General features: G+C 36.3%; 1 protein-coding gene across 2 annotated transcripts in view; it reads left to right on the forward strand.

Moving 5' to 3' along the window:
* LOC121324204 (gamma-aminobutyric acid receptor subunit beta-1) overlaps nt 1–26,148 on the forward strand; it is a 134,772-nt gene that overhangs the window by 91,056 nt on the left and 17,568 nt on the right. The window contains exons 6-7 of one of the 2 annotated variants that reach the window (XM_041265812.1): nt 13,721–13,858; nt 22,587–22,739. In XM_041265812.1, the coding sequence (XP_041121746.1) occupies nt 13,721–13,858; nt 22,587–22,739 (291 nt within the window). The remainder of the gene's footprint in view (nt 1–13,720; nt 13,859–22,586; nt 22,740–26,148) is intronic. The other variant, XM_041265822.1, reaches the window with a different exon arrangement.

Below are 26,148 nucleotides of genomic sequence, written 5' to 3' on the forward strand. Positions count from 1 at the left end.
CAAGGACATTTACCTTTTTGTTCCTTAGCCACTCCAGTGTAGCTTTGGCTTTGGGTCCCAGTTTCAGCTTTCTTGCAGAGGGCAGCAGGTTTTCCTCAAGCACTTCTCTGTACTCTGCTCCATTCATTTTCCCTTCTATCCTGACAAGTTCCCCAGTCCCTGCCGATGAGAAACATCCCCATAACTTCACAGTAGGGATGGTGTTCTTTGGGTGATGCGCTGTATTGGGTTTGCACTTTGCATTTAGGCCAAAAAGTTCCATTTTAGTTTCGTCAAACAACTTTTTGCCACATGGCTACAGAATCTCCTGAGTGTTTCTTTGCATGTTTCGAATGGGATTCAAGGTGGGCTTTCTTGAGTAATGGTTTTCTTCTTGCCACCCTACCATACAGGCCAGATTTGTGGAGTGCTTGGGATATTATTGTCACATTCACACTTTGACCAGTCTTGCAAAGTTGCCATTGGCCCCTTGGTAGCCTCTCTAATCAGTCTCCTTCTTGCTCGGTCATCCAGTTTGGAGGGACGGCCTGATCTAGGGAGGGTCTTGGTAGTTCCATACAGCTTCCACTTCTTAATAATTGTCTTGACCGTGCTCCAAGGGATATTCAAGGCCTTTGATATTTTTTTATACCCATCCCCTGATCTGTGCCTTTCAACAACTTTGTCCCAGAGTTCTTTTGAAAGCGCCTTTGTGCTCATGGTTGAGTCTTTGCTTTGAAATGCACTACCCAACAAAGGGAACCTACAGGAACTGCTGAATTTATCCTGAAGTCATGTGAATCACTACAGTTTAACACAGGTGGAGGCCACTTAACTTGGTGTGTGATTTTGAAGGCGATTGGTTACACCTGAGCTAATTTAGGATTGCTATTACAAGGGCATTGGACAAGGGTGTTGGGCCTTATCCAACCAAGCTATTTTAGTTTTTATTTTTAATTAATTGTCTACAAATTTCTAGAATATTTTTTTGAGTTATAGTGTAGGATGTGTAGATAAATGAAGATATAAAATAAACAATTTTAAGCATTTTAATTCCAGGTTATAAGGCAATAAAAGGTGAAAAAATTGAAAGGGGATGTAGACTTGCTATAGGCACTGTATGTTTTGTTTAATTATGTCACAATCCTAAAATTGCAGGTGATGCACAACTTTTGGTCATAGCTGCACTTCAGCAGAAATACTGGGATTCAAAGACTCTATCAAAATCAAAATGTTCTTATTTGTTTTTGAAACCCTGTCTTCAGGAAAATCCTGTCCACAATTTGTGAAGGTCACTCTGTATAACCATTTTGGAAGCTAATCTAAATGGTTAGTCATTTCAAGAAAATGATTAAATTATAAGGTGAGGAAATTACACATAAATGCTCCATTACTCAACTGCAGTTTTAAAATGGCTTCTATCATCAGTATTTGCAAATTGCATAGGATCTTATTATTTCCTTCTGCAGAAATCTGACATGTAAAAATACAACAGTGGAAGTAGGATTTTCAGTCAAGGTCTGCTGGCTGTATTACAGGATGTATGTTGCAAGCCCATAAATAGTCAAAAAAAATATGCCGGGGGCACAGGGCAGATTTTAAAACCTTGGAGACACCACCTTTCAATCCATTACTTTCTAACTACCTTAGTAAACCCTCTAAAAGGGTGAAAGGGGGATCGTGTCTAACTAACTTGCTTGATTTTTTTGAGGATGCAACATCGATAATGGATAATTGCAAAGCATATGACATGATTTATTTAAATTTCCAGAAAGCTTTTGACAAAGTCCCGCACAAAAGATTAATTCTCAAACTGAACGCAGTTGGGATTCAAGGAAACACATGTACATGGATTAGGGAGTGGTTAACATGTAGAAAACAAAAAGTACTGATTAGAGGAAAAACCTTAGAATGGAGTGTGGTAACCAGTGGTGTACCACAGGGATCAGTATTAGGTCCTCTGCTATTCCTAATCTACATTAATGATTTAGATTCTGGTATAGTAAGCAAACTTGTTAAATTTGCAGACGACACAAAAGTAGGAGGAGTGGCAAACACTGTTGCAGCAGCAAAGGTCATTCAAAATGATCTAGACAAGATTCAGAGCTGGGCAGACACATGGCAAATGACATTTAATAGAGAAAAGTGTAAGGTACTGCATGCAGGAAATAAAAATGTACATTATAAATATCATATGGGAGATACTGAAATTGGAGAAGGAATCTATGAAAAAGACCTAGGAGTTTTTGTTGACTCAGAAATGTCTTCATCTAGACAATGTGGGGAAGCTATAAAAAAGGCTAACAAGATGCTCGGATACATTGTGAAAAGTGTTGAATTTAAATCAAGGGAAGTAATGTTAAAACTGTACAATGCACTAGTAAGACCTCATCTTGAATATTGTGTGCAGTTCTGGTCACCTTGCTATAAAAAAGATATTGCTGCTCTAGAAAGAGTGCAAAGAAGAGCGACCAGAATTATTCCGGGCTTAAAAGGCATTTCATATGCAGATAGGCTAAAATAATTGAATCTGTTCAGTCTTGAACAAAGAAGACTACGTGGCGACCTAATTCATGCATTCAAAATTCTAAAAGGTATTGACAGTGTCGACCCAAGGGACTTTTTCAGCCTGAAAAAAGAAACAAGGACCAGGGGTCACAAATGGAGTTTAGCCAAGGGGCATTCAGAACAGAAAATAGGAGGCACTTTTTTACACAGAGAATTGTGAGGGTCTGGAATCAACTCCCCAGTAATGTTGTTGAAGCTGACACCCTGGGATCCTTCAAGAAGCTGCTTGATGAGATTTTGGGATCAATAAGCTACTAACAACCAAACGAGCAAGATAGGCCGAATGGCCTCCTCTCATTTGTAAACTTTCTTATGTTCTTATGTTCTTAAAACCTTTCTCTGATTTTACAATACATTAAATTTAACTTCTATTTCAAGGCAGTATTTTATTTTTTGGCTGAATAGTTGGCATACAATATGTGTGTGTGTGTGTGTGCCTGTGTAAAGAAATGCAAATCCTTTTTAGAAGTCTTTGATTTAATCACTGTTTTATTAAAAAAAAAAAAAAAAAAAAAAAAACGGACTTTAAAGAAACTGTCATTAATGGATTATTTTGTTCAGGATTTCCATATTTATGCATGGCAGTGTGCTCCACCCCTGTGTGTATTTTGTCTTCTGTTGCGTGTGGTATGTTAATGTTGCTGCATAGGTATTGGTGCACGGGATATAAATCGGTCTGTGTAGCACGAGTGATTTAAAATATAATTGTATTTAGGGTTGCCCTTCACGTGCATTTGAAGTATTTAATAGCATGTGAGCACGAGATTGCAAAAATTAGTTCACCTGCCGGGATTCAAGTGAATAATTACCTAGTAATTGAATCTCGGCACAACAGTATATATATGGATGTACATTTTACTCACCCGGGGTTGTTTGTTCAGGGCAGAGGAACGGGAGAGGAGTGAGGAGTTAAAAATAATGATAATAATAATAACAATAACAACTGCTATGAGTTTAGTTTTCGTGCCGTGTTTGTTCAGTGTTCGTCCGTTTTGTTTGTCTGTTTATTTTGGCCGAAAGTGCCGTGTGCTGTTTTTTGTTTAACTCTTTTTGTTTGTTTAATAAATTCACTGAGCGCCGCAGCTTCTCAGTTTCACCTGCTAGTATTGCCTATCTGTGTGCTCCTTTCTGGCCTGACGTCACCCCTACAGCCAGCCTGCTCATAGTATGCCATCATCCCATGTTAATTTCATAAATATATCTTACAATTAAAACTGAAAACAGATGTTTGTGGAGCAGGTACAGTGCATGCTGTTAAACAAAGTGTTTGGTAAGTGAATGTCACAAGGCTGGCTGTAGTTGCTGAAGTCAGACCCGGAACGAAAACACAGAGTGATGAATGAAATGTGAACTGTGCTGTTGAGCCAGTTTATTACAACAAAAATAAAAGGTTCCGTGTGCCTCAAGTGCCATGTGCTGTTTTTGTTTAAATCTTTTGTTTGTTTATTTAATAAACACACTGAGCGCAGCCAGAACGCCTCGGTTTCACCCTGTATCATCTGTGTTTTACTGCTGTTTAATGAACCTGATGTCACCACCCACACAGACACACCACTCAAGCCATCTGTGACAGTGATTCAGTTATTAATTAAGCCACAGGTGTAGGTTCAGAATGAGTTGGATTAATGTTGGTGTTACAGGTGTTGTGGTCCATGCTGTGCTGTCCCGTACTGTTTACATTCTTGAGTTTTTGTAAACCTTTTTGTTTTGGCCCTTGTGCCTTTTATTTTATTAAGTGTGTTTTTGTAAGTGTTCTGTCTTTGTTATTTGTGAATTAAAACTGCTCATTAGCGCATTAACCTTGCAGCTTTCTGTCAGTACCATCTGGTCTGTGACGCTACAACTCCACAGAAACACGTGGCATGTGTAAGAAGTAGAAACCGGAGGTTGAAAAGATGAAACTTTGCTCTGCTGTTTAGATTGTATCTTTACTTTTACAGGATTGTTCCTGAACAACATTCCCCTTTGATTACAGTCATTGTTATTTTTATTTAAAATAAATAAATAAAAAATTCTATTGGTGTAACACAGGCAAGTTTCTATTCATCATATGCTCTTTGACCCCATTCACACTTGCATTCCATAAAAGAAAAGGTAGCTCGGAGCCATCCCAGATTTAGGCCGCTGTTTCGATGCGGCCCAGAGCCTGCCTTTACATATGTATGAAGGCAAAGCAGATTTAGGGCCGGCCTTTGGTATCACATTACCAATGTGGTTACGTAGCACAGTAGACATTGCCATACTCTCACACACGCGAAAGGTAAATAGAAAGCTGAATGCTGTGCTAGGCAAGAAGGCAGTGGATCAATATTAAATGGTAATTATTTCTACAACTTTAATTCTAAAAATACTAAATTAAAAAAAAATCTAGTGGGTTAACGTTCAAGTTGTTTCTTTCATATAATATACAAACTGCAGTACATTCATAATTAAACTTCATTTGTCACAATTACATTTTCTTCCTGTTATTTAGAGACCCTTACTGTAATATTTCAATACCTGTTACTGTGATTATTTTTGTTTCTGTTATTCTACTGGTGCTAGAGGAGTGGTTTCTTATACATCGTCTATGTTGTTAAGCAAAGTGTATTTGATATGGGATGGTGTATTGCTGTATTAGATTAGGGCGATTCCCTTAATGAAGTTGTTGTTTACATGTGGGACAAGGGTTTTGTTATAGCCATATGTTCGGTAATCGTTCAAGAGAAGGGGTAATGCTAATGTTCAGTCTTTACTGGTAATGGTTAGGGACTAGAGAATAATAATAATAATGATAATACTAACGAGCAAACTATACAATAGTTTAGCAATCATTTTTGTAAACAAAGACAGTATTCATGCAGCTTGGACCGTCACATATCGTAATAGTAAGTCAAAATAGTCTTGTTTTTTGTTGTTGTTGTTTTTTTTTTTTAATATACCATAAAATTGCTGATGTGCTGCATTGGGAAAAAAAAGAAACATCTGCTACAAATCAAGGATTATTGTATATCCCGGTAGCTCTTCCATTCTGAGTGCAGGCTATTGTTCCATAAAAAAAAAAAGAAAAAAAGTTTGCCACATTTTCAACGTGAATGGGGTTGCAGACCTAAATATAGGGAGGCCCTGGGCTGGCCCTGTTGTGTGAACGGGGTCTTTGATGCAGATGCAATGGTGTACTTAAAACATCTTCCATATTGCCTTAGCTTTTTTTTCCCCCATAAACTTTAGTGATGCTAAGAAAATGTAATATTTTTTTTTGCCCCCCCCCCCCCCCGAAGTTTTGAAAAAATAAAAAAATAAAAAAATAAATAATTTACACTTAGGCACTGAGTAAATGTTCATTCCATTGGAACAATGGGCAGAGGCTGCTGCAGTACCCTTACAGCACCCTTATAATATTAACATTTCCTTTTCATATTGCCCAATTACACTGGCCATTAAGCACTGAACACATGGACATGTGACAGATCACAATGTAACATTTGGTTTAATTGAATGTCTTTGCACATTATCACATTTACTTAGTGTGATACAGAAACAGTGGCAGACTTGAACTCATTAAAAAGAAAAACATTTAATTATTTGAATCACTGAATTAGCGCACTGTTTAAAAAAAAAAAAAAAAGGCTTTTGTGGAACTCCATAAATGCTTGTAACTTGTAAATATGAATTGCTTCCTAATAATCAATTTAAATTAATATTTACATTTCAGATTATGTGAAAATAAACTGTGTTTAGGTTTGTCACTAGCCTGCCCAGAGTGACAGTACAATTGATCAATAGAAAAAGACACTGGGGAACAGGCTGTGCATTTAATTAGTGCAGTGGAGTTTTACATGCACAGTGAATCAGAACATTCTGCATAATTTCTGTACCTATTGCTCTCCATGAAGTTAAAATCAGAGCTAAGAGCAGTACATCTGGAGTGTAATTTGAATGCATTCGTTTCTTTGATCTAATCATTGTTATTATCGACTGTAGATTTTGAAAAGCCAGCAGCAAGTATACAAAATATGGTAGCACAACAGCAGGGCAATTTAGACCATTGACCAACAAAATCTGTCAAGGAATACATGTTGTTATTTCACTTCTTAAAAATACACTTAAAATATACACAAACTAGAGTGCATGTGTTTTTATTTTTTTATTTTTTATTATTATTATAAGAAGAATTTTAAGAGTAAGTAACTTCAGGTGGCTTTTTCTAAATTCCCCTTAGCATGTTGTGGTGTTTGCATTCGTTCTAGTATAGTATAATTTCTTTACTAAGTCTGCCTTTGCCTGGCTTTGAGCTGCTTGCGATCCCAAGCTCAAAGCAAGTTCAAAACCAAGTTGAGTCAGATTTAGAGGAACATGAGAACCCAGTATTGGAGCAGCAGAGCCATTTAGAATGATCACAAACATCATGAACTAGTAAAGTAATGGTAAAGACAATTAAAATGACATGTAAAGCTGTACACTGTACTGTCTGAATTATACAAACTGCTCTCAAGCTCATGCATGCATGTGTTTCTTGCTTGTTCTGTTACATGAGCAGTTTGTTTTCTTGTACACAAAATTGTATGAGCTGTTTCTTTTGAATTGTATTCAAAATTAATCATTTTGAAATGTCTTATCAAAACAAGGTTTAAAAGAAATAATACATCTGCACAATATTGTTTTTTTTTTTTAGAATATACAATGAAACGTGTGCATAATATTGGAAGACTAAGTTATTTTATTAATACTATTGGAGGGATTTATGTATTAGCGCCTGTAACCCTAGTTATACACATGTGTATCTTGTGAAGCACCATAGATTTTGCTGTATCTGATCACCAGCACTCCCCACCTCTGATTACACTTTTGCTGCAGTTACTTATTGGCAAGTTTCCAGTCTTTATTTTTCAAGATGTAGACCACCTGGTTGCGTTTGTAGGCATGTTTATTTTTCACTCAAAAGTGCTAGTTACCCAACATTTGGTATGGTTCTCTAGGGAGCATGTTTTTTTATTTATTTATTTATTTTTTTTTTTTAGAAAGTAAGTCTATTTGGTCAAAATAAACCAGTCTTATTGCAAGAATAACGTTCACATTGTTACAATTAATTAGAATATATATATATATATATTATTTTGGAAAACCACAAACCGCTCTGTGGCAAAATACATAACGATGTTTTATGTATTGCTGTGTTGGGTGTACGTGTACCAGTTTAACCCTTTCCAGTCCGATATCATCAAAAAGATGTAAAGCACAGGTCTAGTCGTTTTTTCTCCGTAAAAAGCTGAGAAAACGTTATTGAGCAGTTTGGTGATAAAACAAGTGATCAGGAGAGGATTTATCAGTATGCATGTCTATAAAGAGGTACATGAAAAATACAGCAAACGTTTGGGTGGGGCTTGGCTGGAGATGCAGTACTGAGTGTCCTTTTGCGATTCAGTGCCTTTTAAACCTGTTTTACTCTGAAAAAGAACAATTTTAAACAGCGCATGTAAAATAAACAGCACATGTGAAAATAAATTGGACCTGACACGCCTGACAAGTGCTGAATAAATTGACTTCTAAGGGTTAATAATTTGGGGTAGATGGAATGGGTAGATGCACAAGTCTAATTTTGCACCATCTGGGGTCATCTCACAAACCATTATAGTGCCTCAAAGCGGCAGGAGGGTGACAACGGGTTCTCAAGATGAAGTACAGCAGGGTCCCCTGACTCTGGTAGGTTCAACCATGCTGTTGAAAGTGTGAGTAACATACTCGGAAGGAGCACTCACCAACCCGCCTGGCCAGCGTGGTGAGTTATGGCCAAGCTGCCCCCCCCGTGATGAAAGTGTAGCAGCCACCCAGTGACACCAAATAAGAGTCCCAACCCTGCCACAAAATTAAAAGGCTTGGAATAGGCGAAGTGACAGAGGCAGGATTAAAGTTCACAAAGCTTTATTACAATGATATAGGATTTACATAAATCAGTTTAAATAACTATACAATAAAATGCATTCAAGTTTTACTAAAAACAAGGGGACAGGAAATTTAATAAAGCCAGCCAATATAAGTCACTTAAACAACTACTGTGTCTACAACACACCAAGCATAATAAAAAAAATAGAGTAACAAATAAACAACCAATTACCTTTCGGTGCACTAAGGACAGAACACAAAAACTGACTGACCTGCTTTAAAAAACAAAGAAGCAATACCTCCCCCACCCGTAATTGTTGGCCAGCGAAGTATGATTAAGACAAAGACGCCTATCGTCCCATCCCGTCCTGTCCCATCCCTGCCCCCCCATTTAAACCAGATAAGAGGAGAAGGTGAACAAAACCAAAAAGATGTGGGGATTTTTACCTGCCGCTGAAACACTTTTAATCTAACAAAACAAAACTTATGAGGCTGGGATTTAACCACATGTCTCAGAGCTTTATTGTTACCAAACACTTTACTTTTGGAATATGCTCACATGGCTCTAACACCACAGACACAGAAACCCCCAAACACAGTTACCCCGCACCTGTCGGTCCTTCCTCTCTCGCCCCTTCTCAAACAAAGAGGCCGTTTATATAAGCAAATAAATTGTCCAATCAATCTCTAATTAATTAATCAATTTAAAAAAATAAACACATGACATATGAAACAAAGCACTTGTAACAAAACATAAACATACACTAGTTGCCTAGGAACCAATACATAATCAAAGTAGCCCAGTTACATCAGCAAAGACAAAAACATGGCCCTCATTCCACAGATACTGGATTACCGCTGACTAAGGCAGCAGCCGGTTAGGCATGAAGGCAGAGGGTGCTAAGAATCACAGAGTTACAATTTTAGGCTGCCACAGAACTCTGACCTTGGCCACATACAACTGCAGATCTCTTTCAGGTGAAGCAAGACTTCAAGAGTTGGAAGAAGAACTTGGAAGAATCAAGTGGGATATCGTAGAACTAAGTGAAGTATGGCGAAAAGACAAATGACTACTAGAACTCAAGAGTGGACATCTTCTCTTCTACTGAGGCACTACAGGTGGACGAACAGGAGGTGTTGGATTCATTGTTCACAAGAGAATCAAGAATATCATAGTAGAGACTGACAACATGTCAGAGAGGTCCGCAAGACTGATAGTGAAAGTTTCAAGGAAGTATGAAGTTCAGGTCATCCAAATATATGCACCAACAACAAGCTATTCAGATGAAGAAGTCAAAGATTTTTATGAAGAAGTACAAGAACTACATGAAAATGGGAAGAGCCACTATGTGGTCTTTATCGGTGACTTCAACACCAAAATAGAAGCCCATCAAGAAGATGAGAATTCAGTCAGCAAATTTGGACATGGCAACAGGAACGAGAGGATCAACAGACTGGTCAAATTTGTAGAGAACAAGAACTTATTCATCATGAAAACCTTCTTCCAGAAGAAACTCATCAGGAAATGGACACATAGAGGACCCAATGGAGTGAAGAATGAAATTGACTACATACTCACCAACAAGAAGCATACCGTACAAGATGTCTCAGTACTAATCAATTTCAACACAGGAAGTGACCACAGACTTGTAAGATCCAAAATACACCTAAACACAGCACTGGAGAGAGCGAAGCTCGTGATGACAAAATCCAGCACAATCAACGCAGAAATACTCCAGAAGCAAAGCCTGGTATTTCAACTGGAACTGAAGAATAGATTCAATGCTCTTCAAGACCTGCAAAAAGATGAAGCAGTCGAGGTAAACAAATCTTATGAGGAAGTGACACAAGTAATTGCAGAATCAGCAAAAAAAAACCGTTGCTGGAGCACAGAGTACAAAATGTGACTTTGAAGAGAGTGGAAGACTTTTACAGAAAATTATATCAAGATGAAAAGAGCAACGTAGCAGATGACGAAGACGAGATGGAAAAAATGCAACACAGGAAGAAGTTCTAGGCATTCTACCGGAAGAAGTGAAACATGCTATCAAACATATGAAGACAGGAAAGGCACCTGGAGAAGATGGCTTAACGATTGACATGGTGAAAGAAGGAGGTGGAGAAGTGAGAAAAATACTCTCACATATTACTACAGATTAAGCAAAAGAAAGTGCCAAACGACTGGGCATCAGTGATACTTTACATAAGAAAGGAGATAAAGAAGACCTCAAGAGCTACAGACCCATTACCTTACTTCCTATAATCTACAACATTTTTACCAAGATACTCGCCAACAGACCTTAGACAACAGAGGATAATTTTGACTCGGCACAATCAAGTGAGCTAGCAGGATTCAGGAGTGGATTTAGCACAATGGATCATCTTCAAGTTGTATGGCAAGTGATTCAAACCAGCAACGAGTACAAGTACTATCACTTTGCTTAGTATTCATTAACGATAAAAAAGCCTTTGACTCTGTTTACACAAGATCTGTATTACACTCTCTGAAAAACAAGGAATTGAGAAAACATACAATGACGTGATCAGTACCATATAGAAGAATGCAACATCCACAGTAAGACTTCATAAAAACAGCGACAAATTCAAGATTAACCTTTTGCAGTCCATTTATTTACCGCTTCTCAGGCGTGTCAGGTCCAGTTTATTTTCACACGCGTTGTTTATTTTATACACTCTGTTTAAAATATATCTTTTCAGAGTAAGGTTTAAAAGGCATTGAATCGCAAAAAGGACACTCAGTACTGTATCTCCAGCCAAGCCCCACCCTTTGTTCGCTGTATTTTTCACATACCTCTTTATAGACTTGCATACTGATAAATCCTCTCCTGATCACTCGTTTTATCACCAAACTCCTCAATAATGCGATCCAAGTTATTATTTTATTACTATAACGTCTCAAAAAGCTCTGCAAATGTCTCTGATATTCGTTGAGCGCTGGATGCAGAAGCAGCTATCTCCTTTGTTTATGTCCATGTTATGTCTAGTGCATGGGACTATGAGATATGACCTTTTTTCGGCTTCATTCGGCTCCTATTGGTCTCACTCGGCCGTTGAAAGGTTTTCTCGGCTTTTACCAGAGGAAGAACGACTAGAGACCTGTGCTTTACGTCTTTTTGATGATGTCGGAGAGGAAAGGGAAAATTGTAATGTCGGACCTGGTCCAAAGTAGGACCGCAAAGGGTTAAAAAGGAGTTAGTCAAAGAGATACAATTTCCCCAAAGCTCTTCACAGCCACCCTAGAAAACATTTTCAAAACAGTGGATTGGGAAAATAAGGGGCTAAAGATCAATGGAGCCTACTTGAATTACCCACAATTTCCTAAGGACATCCTGATATTTACAACGTGCCCAGAGGAATTACAAACAAGAATACAAGAACTAGTTAGCACCAAAGCAGGTTTGAAAATGAACCTGAAGAAGACTCAAGTTATGTTCAATAAATGTTCAATAATCTACAGGCAGTTGAAGTTATTGGTGTCAAGCTTGAAGAAGTCAGTAACTACATATACTTAGCACAGTTAGTTTTGGCAACAGAAAACCAAATGTGTGAATTCAACAGAAGAGCAAAAATGGACTGGAGTGCCTTTGGAAAATTAAGCATGGTTCTGAAAGTGAAACTACCTGTATGCCTCAAATGGAAAGTCTTCGACCAATGCGTACTGCCAGTGCTAACTTATGGATGCAAGACCTGGACCGTCAATGCAAAAATTACTCATAAATTATAAATGACTCAACAGAGTATGTAAGATGCATGCTGGGAATAACAAGAAGAGACAGGAAAAGGATAAGACAGGAATGGATAAGAGTGCAAACAATAGCATGCAATAGTATGTATGGAAGATGGCAAGATTAAATAAAAAAACACGCTGGAGCTATGTGGGTGAGGGATGCAGCAGACAGGCCTTTGTGGAAAAATCTTGGGGTGGCCTTCATTCAGCAGTGGATTGAAAAAGGCTGAAGATGATGATGATATTTTTATTAAATAGAAATCTGGCACTGGGAAGATCCATGTCCAGCTTTGGACAAAAAAAAATAGCAACTGGGGTGGTGTATATGCTCACGTGGCCTTGTGGTTCTGCATACGCTGGACAAACGAAAAGACCGCTAAAATACGAATTGCAGAACATAGACCAGGTATAAGAACCTCCAATCAGGAGTATGCCATGACTAAACATTACCCCAAAGCTGGACATGGATCCTCCCCACACTCACTTAGGCTTGTGGTTTTGGAGATGGTCCAGGACTCAGCACGTGGGGGTAATTTGGTAAACCAGTTATTGTGAAGAGAAGCACATTGGATATTCACTCTACAAACATTGGAACCACTTGGACTGAATGAAGATGTTAATCTGTGTCCCCTAATTTAAGATGTAGACCAGATTTCTATTTAATTATAAGGGGCAAATGCATTACTGTGAAATATGGCCATCTATATATTTGTATGAATGCAGTTGCAACTGTTGTAAATTCTGATCCTGATTTATTATTTTTGCTTTTTGTTTAATTATACTGATTAAGGTCATTAATGTTTTTCCAATTGATGAGTGAAATTGGACCTCATTATTATGGAATAACTAATATAACCCTAGCTTCTTCTGTACACCAGTCTGATCTTAAATAATTGTAATAATTGCCAATTGGACATGATGTTGGTCATGGTTTTAATTATTGACTGTATATATAAAAAGGTTGTTAATATTTAAGTTAATCAACTATTTAACCTAAAGATATGAGTATTAATTTTATAATAGATTATCACGTGCAACCAATTGTCATAGCTATGATATTGGGTGCAGTATGTATTTAAGGTCTGAGATGCACTTTTCATGTAGTGCTCTGATGAAGATACGTTGAAACGCGTAAGCTAATTTTTGTAAGAATTAAAACTTTGTTTTGTTGAAACTTTAATTGTGGATTTTTGGGAGTTGCTGTCTTTTGTTCCTTTACGGCTGGAACTGGAACTGTACTTATATATATATATATATATATATATATATATATATATATATATATATATATATATATATATATATATATAGCCATTATTTATTTGCCGGATGCCTGTTAAACGTTTTTCCTTGAAACCTACAGTATACCGTAAATTTTACTGTGGTTCACAAACTCGGTTAGATGGTCTTAAGAAAATTAGATGTATCATTTCAACCACTAGATAACTGTGTAAAGGCAAGTGAACTCTGTAGAAGGTTTCACAGTAAATGTTTTTGCTCCTTTTCATAACATGGAGGCTTAAAAACTATTTCAGAGTGACTTTGTTGTCTTTTTCATTTAAGATGGCTACACTACTGATGATATTGAGTTTTACTGGAAAGGGGGAGAAACTGCAGTCACAGGAGTCGCCAACATTGAATTGCCACAGTTCTCCATCATGGATTATAAAATGCTGTCCACAAAAGTGAAGTTCACAACAGGTAGGTAATTATTTTATGCAAACTTCATTATGAAGTTCAGGTTTTTAATGAATCGAGGATACACCTTGAATGTGCAAGTACTGTATTTGTTCCTCAAATGAGGGGCTCGTGGGTTGTTCACATCATGGAATTCCATAAACGTTCATGGATTATTCCGATTATATATCAGATACAATGCATGGAAAAGAATGTATGTGTACATCTAATTTGAACATCTGAGTTTTAAAAATAGCTTTTCTCAGATCAAGTTCTACATGAACTTAGTAACTCTTCAAAATTTGAAAGAGTGCAGTTTGGACTGTCAGACTGGGTAGTCAGAGAAATGCATGCTGCTATTTAGGGAAGTGCTGATTTGAATGCCTGCGCTCTTTCTCCCCAGAAGTGGTAGGAGACTGGTTTTAAGATTGTATAAAAAGGGTTTAAAGTTGTGTAAAAATCATAACTGTTGCCTTGTTTTCTACAAGGATTGTTGATAGTATGATACGAATGTACATATGTGTTTGGAACTGGAATGTTTATCTACATTGATTTAAATTAATTGCAAAAGAATGTCTGCAAGGTTACTCATATGCATTGTAATCAGAACTGTGGTACAATCATGCGTGGCTCATGTATCCCGAATAACATAATAAACTGTTGATTTAGTTATAAACCTTGGAGTGTTTTTTGTTTCTGTGTTTGTGCATTGTTAATAATTTAGCTGTTTAGATGCTACCCCACAGTGGTTAAACAGTACATGTAACTGTGCTGCTCTGGCCCTTGGGGGTTATGAGTTATCAAGTCCCTAAAACTGTTTTATTAGGGTAATAGGACAGAAAGGTAGCATTTGTTACATTTGCTAAAATAAAAATAATAATAAAAATGGTTTTAAAAAGATCAAATTCCCATTGGGCTTATTTTTTTTTTTTTTTTATTCTATTGATTTAAGCATTACTATGCAAGATAGCTGCTATAAGATCATTACCTTTCTTTAAAATGTGCACCAATTAATCAGCTAATGCCCATAAATTAACAGATCAAAATTTCAAGTGACAAGGAAAAGTTCAAGTGGACATCCTCTATATATATATATATATATTACTATATAAAATATATATATATATATATATACTATCTAGATAGATCTATACCGTCGACAGAGGCTCTTGAGCGATATATATACTATTATAATAAATATATATATATATATATATATATATATATATATATATATATATATATACACACACACACACACAGACACAATGCACAGTTTTCACATTTTGTTGGCACCCGAGCGTACTCCACAATGCTTTCAAATTAGACTTTTCATGAAAAATCTACACAAACTGCTCCACATTGATAGTTAAAAAAAATGCATATAAAGTACAAATAAAAAAAATATATACAAATAAGTAAGATTTACAGAGAAAAACAGGTTAATCTCAATTGCATAAGTATTCAAGCCCTTTGCTATTGCAGCCCTAAATCAGCTTGGGTGCAGATGATTTGTTTGAAAGGTCACACAATTAGTGAAATGGTTTCAGCCTGTGTGTACTCAAAGTGGTTTAACTTGTAGCTAATTTCCCTCAGATATATAAAGACATTCAATCTGTAACTCACATAGTGATCCAACAAAGCAACCATGAAGACCTCGGAGCTTTCAAAACAAGTCAGGGATAAAGTGGTAGAGAGGCACAGAGCAGGAGAAGGGTACAAGAAAATTTCAAAGGTGCTGATTATCCCTCTCAGCACACTGAAGTCCATCATTAAGAAGTGAAAGAAGCATCATGTCACCCAGACACTACCCAGATCAGGTCGCCCTCCCAAATTGAGCAGCTGGGCAAGCAGGAAACTGGTCTGGGATTACTCTGAAGTCAACAATGACCTTGAGAGATCTGCAAAGTTCTGTGTCTGAGATGGGAGTCAGTGTTCACACATCAACAATAAGCCGGTCCCTACACAAAGCTGGCCTGTATGGACGGGTGGCAAGAAAGAAGCCATTATTCAAAAAGCTTCAAATAAAGCACGTATAGAGTTTGCGAAAAAGCATGTAGATGATACTGCAGACATGTGGGAAAAGATTTTTTAGTCAGACGAGACAGAAATTGAACTTGTTGGTCTAAATTCCAAGTGTTATGTCTGGCGCAAGCCCAGCACTGCACATCACCCAGTCAACACCATCCCAACTGTCAAGCATGGTGATGGCAGTATCATGTTATGGGGATGCTTCTCTTCAGCAGGGACTGGGAAGCTTATCAGGATAGAGAGGAGAATGGATGGTGTAAAGTACAGGCAAATCCTTGAGGAAAACCTGTTTGAGTCAGCCAAGACTCGAAACTAGGGAGGAAATTCACACTTTAGCAGGACAATGACCCGAAGCACAAATCCAAAAGCCACATTGGAGAAGTTTGAACAAGAAGAGAATTAATGTTCTTGTGTGGTCCAGTCAAAGTCCTGACTTAATCCAATCGAAAATGTGTGGCGAGACTTGAAGATTGCATCCCCAACAGATTCACAACAAATTTATCAGAACTGGAGCAATTTTCCCTCTGAAGAATGGACAAAAATGTCACCATCCTACTGTGCAAAGCTAGTAGAGACCTGTCCAAAAAGACTCATAGCAGTAATTGCTGCAAAAGATGCTTCTACCAAGTACTGACTTAAGGGGATGAATACTTATGCAACCAGTAAATTTCATTTTGTACATTTTCTTTGCAAGTTTTGCTGACATTTAACTTCCTCATATAACAGTGTTCATTTTAACCACTACAGCTTTGAATAGAAAAAGTTTGTTTGAAAAACTGTACACACATTATTTGTAATTCAACAATTATTATTTGGTGGGGGTGAATACTTCTGCAAACCACTGTATATGTATACACACACATATACAGTCACAGACAAAAGTATTTGGGCAGTTAAAAAAAATGAGAAAAACCACAAAAAGTAATTTCTATTTGTTTTATTGAACAATACAACTTAAAGTAGTAATTCAACTTTATAATAAAACAGCAAATTATCACAGAACTTGGATAAAATGAAAAATAATGTGCAAAAACTAATTTCCTATTTTGACAAAAGTATTTTGGGCAATTAACATATTTCGTGTGAAACCTGTCCATTGCTAATTATTGACAATTGTCGTGTTTGAAAACCAACACATGATGATAATTATAGAATAAATACATAATCATCAAGTGCTGAAAAATAAATTGGAAATTTGTGATTTAAAAAAAAGCAACAAAAATGGTTAAAACTAAAAAGTACAGCAGTGATTTCAAAATGGCAGTGATACAACTAAACGAAAAAGTAAAAACTACCAGAAAAATAGCAGAAAGACTTGGTTTACCGAAAAGCACTGTGTGGGACATTAACAAACACAGGAGAACAGGAACTACTACAACTATCTACAGGTGTGGAAGACCAAAAAAGATTTCTGAAAAATCTGGCAGAAGAATCGTTCAAGCAGACTGAAAAAATCCTTGGAAGCCTGATGATTTCTTCTACCAAATGTTATGGTCAGATGAAACAAAAATATAACTTTTTTCACCAAGACAGCAACAGTGTGTTTGGAGGAAGAGGAGTTGAAGAATTTAAAAAAAAGTTCATCATGCCCAGTGTTTTTCACACGTACTCTTTGTATTGATGTGTGTATATATATATATATATATATATATGATCTGAGCACACTCAGGGGAGACGTTCAAGGAGGACAGAGATGTTTTAAATCCCTGTAATGGTTTTGTTCATGCACTGGGCTGGTTATATGTCCAGACAACTTGTAATAGTCAAGAAAATCACACAGACTTTAATTTGAAATTTTAATGAATCAGAGCAGTACATATCTTTTCAGATAATACAAAAAAGTGTACATTCTAATTTTTATAACTAAGCTCTCATTATTTTCTTATAATATAATGAAATACATACTCCTGTCTTTCTTAAAAGCACCTTCCATTGGTTATCATTCAAGGTTGGCAAATCCCACTTTCAAGAGCCAACAACAAAACCTGCTTTGAGGTGCCAAAGACCAAGCCTTATCTTTTGAAGGTCTAATTCCATTCCAGAATTATACTGTATGTCTGAGACAAACATTTACAGAAAAACCGCAGACCCCAAAATTATTTATTTCACGTTTAAACTCTACAGCTTTTTCTGCAAATAAGTACCTCTGTTTATTACTGCTGTAAAATCTTTATATAAACATATATATTCTTTTTTTTTTTTTTTTTTTAATAAATTTCATTGTGAGAGATCAATTTTTTTACCCCGGTTTTCTCCCCAATTAATTGTGCCCAATTATTATCTGTATCCTCGGCTCACTGCTCGCACTCGCACCCCCCCCCCCCCCCTGACTCAGGGAACGGAGGCAAAATGCAAATGTGTTCCTGCCAATCGATCATTTTTCACACTGTGGATCCACAGCGAGGCCACCAGACCTATAGTGGCAGAGGTCAACACAGATTGGAGGCTCCACTGGAGGACCACAGGCGTGCTATCTGCTGCAGGGGTCACTGATACGCGGTGAGCCATGGATTCCCCTGCCGACCTGGACCCTCCCTACCCGGGCAGTGCTTGGCCAAATGTGAGCCACCCTCCTAGGAACTCCTGTTCACGGTCAGTTGGACATAGCCTGGGCTTGAACCTGCTATCAGGCTATAGGTCACATCCACGTGGAGCGCTTTTGCTGGATGCGCCACTCGCCACTTTGTTTAGTTGGAGAAACTGAACTAATTCTTAAATTGATTTTATTAAATACACATTTCAAATGTGTCAACAATATATTTACAATATTGCCAATGTCATGCTTCTGTTATAATACTATAAAATACTATGTTCTTTCAACAGTTTAACTTTAAATGGCATAATAAGATGTATTTCTAATTAAGTTACTTCAGTATAACAGTTGCTCCTACAAATGGTAATATTATTTTACTCTGTTGATCTGTTATGAAGTAATTTAAGCTTTCAATGGAAGGTCCAATTATTTACATCTAAATGCGGCCACTGTTAACATATTAGAATGTATTAGTGTTATAGTGACTGAACTATGTCTGACCTTCTTCACTGTTCATACAAAATCCAGTCAAACAAGGTTTTAAGACCTTTGCTTTTTGCCAGTTTTAGGGTTGATTAATATGAAACAATATCATAAGCATTTTTCAATACTGATTATTTCAAACTGATATCTAATTTAATGTATTAACATGTCCTACACTTTCCATTCCTATCTCTTCCTTCCAGGTTCTAATTAATTTCTGTTATATAAACCCCTATCTTCTGTTATCCGAAAGGTATTTCCGTTCGTCAATAGTAACAAGATCGCTCATTATAGAGAGGATAGAGAGGATCTTGGCTTTTAAATCGCTGACCATCAAAAATCCCCTCTTCATTGGCCAAAACCAATGAGTCATTTTCAACACTGCCTGTACTACAAGCAGGTGAGAACGAGGTTACAACATTAGTTGTATTCCTTTAGTAAGTTTACTGTTAGAGTTATAGTTTATACTTTAAATTATTTTATAACATGTAGTTCTAATTCAGATATGTCAATATAGCAATCTCTTATAAAGTACAATTCTATTTTACTTCATTGGCTAATTTTTTATTATTATTAATATTAATATTACTTGAATATTTAAAGTTAGGACTGCTCATACATTTACTTAATGTTGTTATATTAAGTATCTTATTATTTAAATACTTTTGTTTTGTCTTACTATAATCAAACCTAGTTGTATTGCCTCTGGTATATTACTGTGCTGATTCTGTCATTCTGCTTTCGCTGGATCAGAATGTTTTGAGGCTCTGAGTCTAATTAAAAAATATACATTTTTGCCTGATAAGGGAGGTTTGGAACTTTCAGCAGGCCGGTCTTACCTTCAGTGCAATAAACTCCTTCACCCATTCCTTACACAGATTTGCTAATAATATTTTCTACTGGTTGTATATTCCTTAAAACACATTATAGTCACATTTGTTGCAGTTTCACAAATTTTCAATTTGTTTCCCAAAGATCAGCCTGCTTCCAGTAGCTGTGACAGTCTTGGGTCAGTTTCTGCTCTCAGTGAGTCAGTTTCTGCTCACAGGTATGGGAGACAGTCTTTAAAAGCCTGATACCTGTAGAATATTTCTACATTCTCATTTCCATCATCAGTGGGCAAACACATTTGAACTGAATCTGGGTCCATCAAAGAACCGCACACCCTTGCAACCAAGGCCTTCCATGCAAAAGGATCTGATGACTTATAGCACAGAAGGGACCAGAACCATCTGGGACAGACGGAAGTTTGTATTCCAGCAGGATAATGACCCTAAGCATTCTGTAAAGTCTGCAAAGGAATTTCTGAAAAAAGGAAGATTACAGTTATAGATTGGTCCTCTCAGTCCCCAGACTTCAATCCCATCGAGATGTTGTGGATTGATTTGAAGGCTGTTTTTGCAAAGAAGTAAACCAAAGCCGATTGCAGAGCACAAAGCTGTATGTGTTGAAGAATGGGCAAAATATCTCTGGAAAAATGGCAGGAACTGGTTTCAAAAAACAAAAAAAGCTGTAAAGGAAGCAAAGGGTGGGCACACAAAATACTAATGTCTGCAAATACTTGTGTGTGTGTGTGTGTGTGTGTATATCTATGTATCTATCTATCTCTCTCTCTCTCTCTCTATATCTCTCTATATATATATATATATATATATATATATATATATATATATATATATATATATATATCGCAGAGAGAGATAGATTCACTCAGCGTTAATTATACGTTTGACCTAGCTCATTGTAAAAGAAAATACGAAACTTACTTGTAAAGAATAAATAGAACCATTAAAATAAGGGTGAGAAATGAAAGTAAACCTTAGTGATGGCATTGTCACCCTGATCTAAGAGACTTAGAAGTCAGTTTAGGTAATGGTGATTAAGGTGATGATACTGTAGGTACTGACAGACTATGTGTTAGAAGTGAGGAAGTACTTCAGATATTACACTTTTGAAATGGGGATTCTAAATGAAGTCAGTCACACTCACAGCAGTTTTCTTCTAGGTAGTGTTTTTGTGATTACTGCAAAAATACTGAAAAGGAATGAGATAGCACAGTTATCTGAGGTATTCTTCATTTTCTATTTCAGTCATCAAATCCTGGTTACTATTTAACAAAGAAACTGTAAAAGCATCCCTGTGGTCTTAATAAAGCTCTAATGCATGTCTTCCCTTAGTTCACCATAGTAACATTAATAAAAATAATAATTATTATTATTATTATTATTATTATTATTATTATTATTATTATTATTATTACAAAATTACAGATAATAGCAGTATATACAATACAATAAAATCACTAATAAGAGCAATTCAAATGAGAGAAAATAAACAAATAATTACACTTGAGAGCAATTACGACTAAAAACAGTTAAACTTAAAAATATTTAGTTATAATAGTAAAATCCATTAAGAGGAAGTAGTAAGTACATTAAGTGGGTAAGAATGATTTCAAATAAGAGCAATTACAAAAAAAAAAAAAAAAATGTGAATATGGTTACCTTTAAGTGTAAAATCAAATACAAGATACAGAAAGTATAATTATTATTGAAAGCAGTAGTATAATACAGTAAGTGTGGAGCAGTTAAGTGCAAGTACAAGATGGGGCAAGTACTGATACAGTTGGGTGCCATATTGTCCAGCATAGTCGTGATGTTTACAGGTGCTGTCTGAACAGGTGTGTCTTGAGGAAGTGGTGGTCGGGGACTGAGCAGTCCTGATATCCATGGGTAGGTCATTCCACCACTGAGGGGTTAAGAGAGGGTTAAGGGGTGGAGAAGGAGTGGACATTGCACCTATGGCTTAACCATTCCAATGTCTTTTATGAGATGGGAGGATTTGTTATTGTAACGACTCTCCTGTTCTCTGCTGCTTCTGCCCCCAGAGAAAGTAAGAAAACCACCTGTTTTAAGTAGTAAAATAATAATAAAAGTGGAACTTTTCTATCCAACAGGTGGGGAGTCTTGCTGGGGAAATGGTTAATAGGATAAACATTAAAATAACTAGACCGCTCATCTTGCCAAAGACATTGTGAAAAGGTTAAGACATAGGTGCAAAATAATGTAAAAATGTTGCTGTCATATGTCTAAAACTGGATGGCTTATTAATGACTGAACTTTGGTTTTGTACAGTGAATAATAGCACACTGACCATAAAACTGTTTCATTGAGTCCAAGAGACTTATTTTCTGCTTTAATAAGGAATCCAATTTAAATATTTGATCCATGCTGTCCCAGATGGGATCTCCCTAACCTCAATATCCATGTTTATCAATAAAACATAACCCTCTTCCAAATTTGAATTAAAAATTGAAAGCCCTTGGTAATTGCTTCCTGACATCGATTGCCTCTTAATTATAAATAAAACCACCATTCAACTTCTGCAGCCAACAGAACCTTATTTCGTCTTACATTGCCAGCAACCAGTCTATTCAACCAGATCTTGAATCAGAGGTGAATGCCATATCTCTGGCTAATCCCATTTTGATGGTGTGTGCATACAGTATAAGAGACTAGTAAACTATTACCAGTGCCATCAATAACCTTTTTGAAAGGCAGCAAAATGCAGGTTGAATTCTTTTCCATGTGGTCCAGATTAATAATCAGCTCCACTTGAGAAGCATGTGAGCGAATTTGAACCACAGAGATGTGATATTCTGCAGTATTTTTGCCCAGTAATTTTGATGGTATCATTTTCTTTTAGGATCGTATCCCAGGTTGTCACTCAGTTTTCAACTGAAAAGAAACATAGGCTACTTCATCTTGCAAACATACATGCCTTCAACTCTGATAACAATTCTATCCTGGGTGTCCTTTTGGATCAACTATGATGCTTCTGCTGCAAGAGTTGCTTTGGGTAGGTGTTTTGTTATTTTACAAACCATTTTACAGCGATGAAAGCTTTAGCTGAGTCGTTTGTATACCTGGCTTATGAGACCACAGTATTGTAATCCTGTTTTTTTTTACAGTGTGATCTTGGGGCAAACAGCTTTGCCTCTATACAGTATATCCTGCCGATCTCATGCTAGTTGCTGATAAGGTGGCTATGGAGCATACTACAGTAGCTACAGTACTACAGTCTTCTCCATTGATGTAGCCTGACTGTTTATGAGCAGCCAGTATTTTGCTTGCAGTTTGTTTGCAAACCTGCACCCAGTTAAATCCACCAATATTGTATGAGTTTTTTTTTTGTTGTTGGAATATGTAAAACAAAGAAAACTCATTACTATCTTGAAGAAGCAATTAATTTAATTTAGCTTTAAATATTTAAAAAATGAGTTGAATTCGGAGACAATTATTGTATGTCAAAGTAAAAAAAGTAACCATGCTAGTATTGTCTTACAGGTTTTTACTATTTAATCTGGGTATCATGTGAGTCTTATGCAGTATAAATAGATGCAACTCTATGTGCTCTCTTCGGGAACACCGCACAGACATCAGCACTTAACATTTAGATTGGTCAGTCAACAGGATAGCCAACTGTGCTCTTACTCCAAAGTAAAAGAAATAATAGCTCATAATGGTTTTTCCCACTGTCAGTGGACAAACCAACCAACTGAAGAGCTGATTAGAACCACCGATCCAATAGCACACTCTGTAACTCATCTAACCAAGAGGCGGAGTTCAGATTCAGCTTGTAAGGAAAAAAAAAGAAGCAGTCTTTTCTTAGCAATGTCCTTGGGGACCAATGACTTACAGGGATTGCCTACCAGCTAGACTGCTCCATCAAGCTGTAGCTTTCTCGCTTTCTCACATGCTCCAATAGAACTTGGGGGGGGGGGCATTTCCGTCCCGTATTGTTTTCACACTGCAATATGGGAAATAGTACTTTACAGATTTATATAGCTATAAAAACAAATGTGGATACATTATTGATACGTGTTTTGCAGGGGTTTTAATAGAAAATATAGGTTTCCTTTTAAACCTGGGCAAAAAAATAAAACATGTTTTACATTTAAATAGAGTAGAATTTGATTATTTTCAGACATTCAGAAATGTGTGAATACTGTATTCTCTTTCATTCTATATTATGGTAAATGAGTAGACGAAATGATTTAATCACATTTTCTAATAGAGATATACGGTATTGTTTATTTATTACTTTGAATATGTATATTGTTTTGTTTTGTTTGTTTCATTTACAGAAATCAGGTTGGATTGTGTCAACATACAGTGCTGAGTGGTTACATTGAGAAGCAAACCAGTTCATAGTTTACATACTAATTCTATTTCAAATACCACAAGCATATTCTCTAAAAAAATGTGAATAGACAAATCTAAATAGACTAATAATAATAATAATAATAATAATAATAATAATAATAATAATAATAATAATAATAAATAATAATAATACTTGGTACAAATACAGTTGGTTTGAGTCAAAATACATTCAGTGATTTTGATTATAATAAGTAGAAAGTTTATGAGCTTTCACTTTTAAATGTAAGCGCTAAAAACTTTTTATAAATCACAGCTTGTAAAAAGTTTCTTTTTAAAGCATTAGGCCTTGGGAAATTTGAAGAAAGTATTTTTTTCTCTCTTCTTTCCATGTTGAGAAGGCACTGACATCCTGTTACATTTTGAATCTATTTCATCTTCAAAGCCAGCAGCACTTTTGAAGTGAGAGCTCAGAGAACTGTGTGTTATACTTGAGAGATCAAACTCAAGCTTGCCGAAGCAACAACCCATTTTTTACTTGAGTGCAATTTAAGAACAAACAGACAGCATAGTACTGATCCTTTAAACAGTAGTATCATTTTTAAGAATGTGTGCATGCATCCTTGGGTGCAAGTGGGACTTCATACGCAGGGCCACACTTTCAATTTCAATGAATTTATGTTGAACCAAGAAAATAATATACTGTATAGCTTATGCACATGTAAATCAGGTTTGGGACAAAACAAATCCTCTACCTTAAAATTAATAAATATATGGTGAAGACACAAGATTTTGACAAAACAAATGTAAAGTTTTTAGGTGGCATACTTTAACTGATGTTGCAGTAATTAAACATATTACAGTCAATTGAAAAATCTGTCAAGATATAGTATTTATAAGTCACGTTCAAGAGTAGTATTTGTAATGGTCAAGAACTATGCAGTTTCTGAGCAATGTGAATGAAAATTGTAGATGCCTTCCTACCCCACAAAGTAACAATAATTAGTGTTACTAACTATTGACAACATATCAATTATAATCCTGAACATGTATAGCAGTCTAATAGGGTGTCTGACTGCTGTGTGTTGGTTAGCAGCTTTAAATAGCTATAAATAACTATTATTCCTCAGGGGAGTCTCTTTCTGTTGCCGTACTTTCCAGACAGGGGAAATCTGAACTAGGGATCAATACCCTGCCTGCCACTGAGCCTTCAGGACCCCAAGTTATGAATCATATACAATAGCAATAACAAAAATAAATAAATAAATAAAAAAGAAAATGTAGACTGCCTTTGTTAATATTGGTTAAAATGCCATTATTATAAACACCAAATAACTTCCTTTTTCTCATTAGAGCCTCACACTGAAATTTTTTTTCTAATCAATACTCCAGAAGGTCAGGCCTAGCCAAGCTCTTACAGAAGAGTCTGGTTCACAGCCCCTCAGCTAAATCACTAATTCTGTGAAACCAGCTCCTTGCTCCCAGCTGGGAGATTGTGCTGAATGGGATTGAAATGCTTTTAAAGGAAATGCTAGTTTAATTTTTTTATCCCTAATTCAATAATTATTTTGCCCTTATTTAGTATTTTATCATTGGGACTTATTGAGGACTTACTTGGAACCTGGCTAATTATCATAAGAAAACCTTTTTATATTAAGGTTTTCGTCAGTTCATCCTCTGAAAATGGTTTCGGGAACATCTAGACCTCCAGGAGTATCTGCAGACAAATGAAACACATCTATAGGGCCTCATTTACAAAAGGGCGCTAAACTTTATAGTGTGTGATAATTGCAATTACTGTGCACGTTAATGATTTCCATATTTACTATTGCAATTTTACTCATCATCATGCGAAATAGCGGGCACTTTATGGTGCACGCTAATTGTATTGTGCCACACTATGGTAATCAGAGTGAATGTGTGATATGTATGGTAATGCATGATAATGTATTAAATGAGCATCCAGCTCAGAATAATGAGATGAGCTGTATTCACATGGTATATACTAAAGGACATTAATTTTAGCATGCACACTGAAGTGATAATTTATTAGTGCGTATGGGAACTAGGCTTTAACCAGGTATTAGTGATTGCATACTTCCAAC

The sequence above is a fragment of the Polyodon spathula genome, chromosome 1 (assembly GCF_017654505.1).
Source record: "Polyodon spathula isolate WHYD16114869_AA chromosome 1, ASM1765450v1, whole genome shotgun sequence".
Classification (NCBI taxonomy): Eukaryota; Metazoa; Chordata; class Actinopteri; order Acipenseriformes; family Polyodontidae; genus Polyodon; species Polyodon spathula.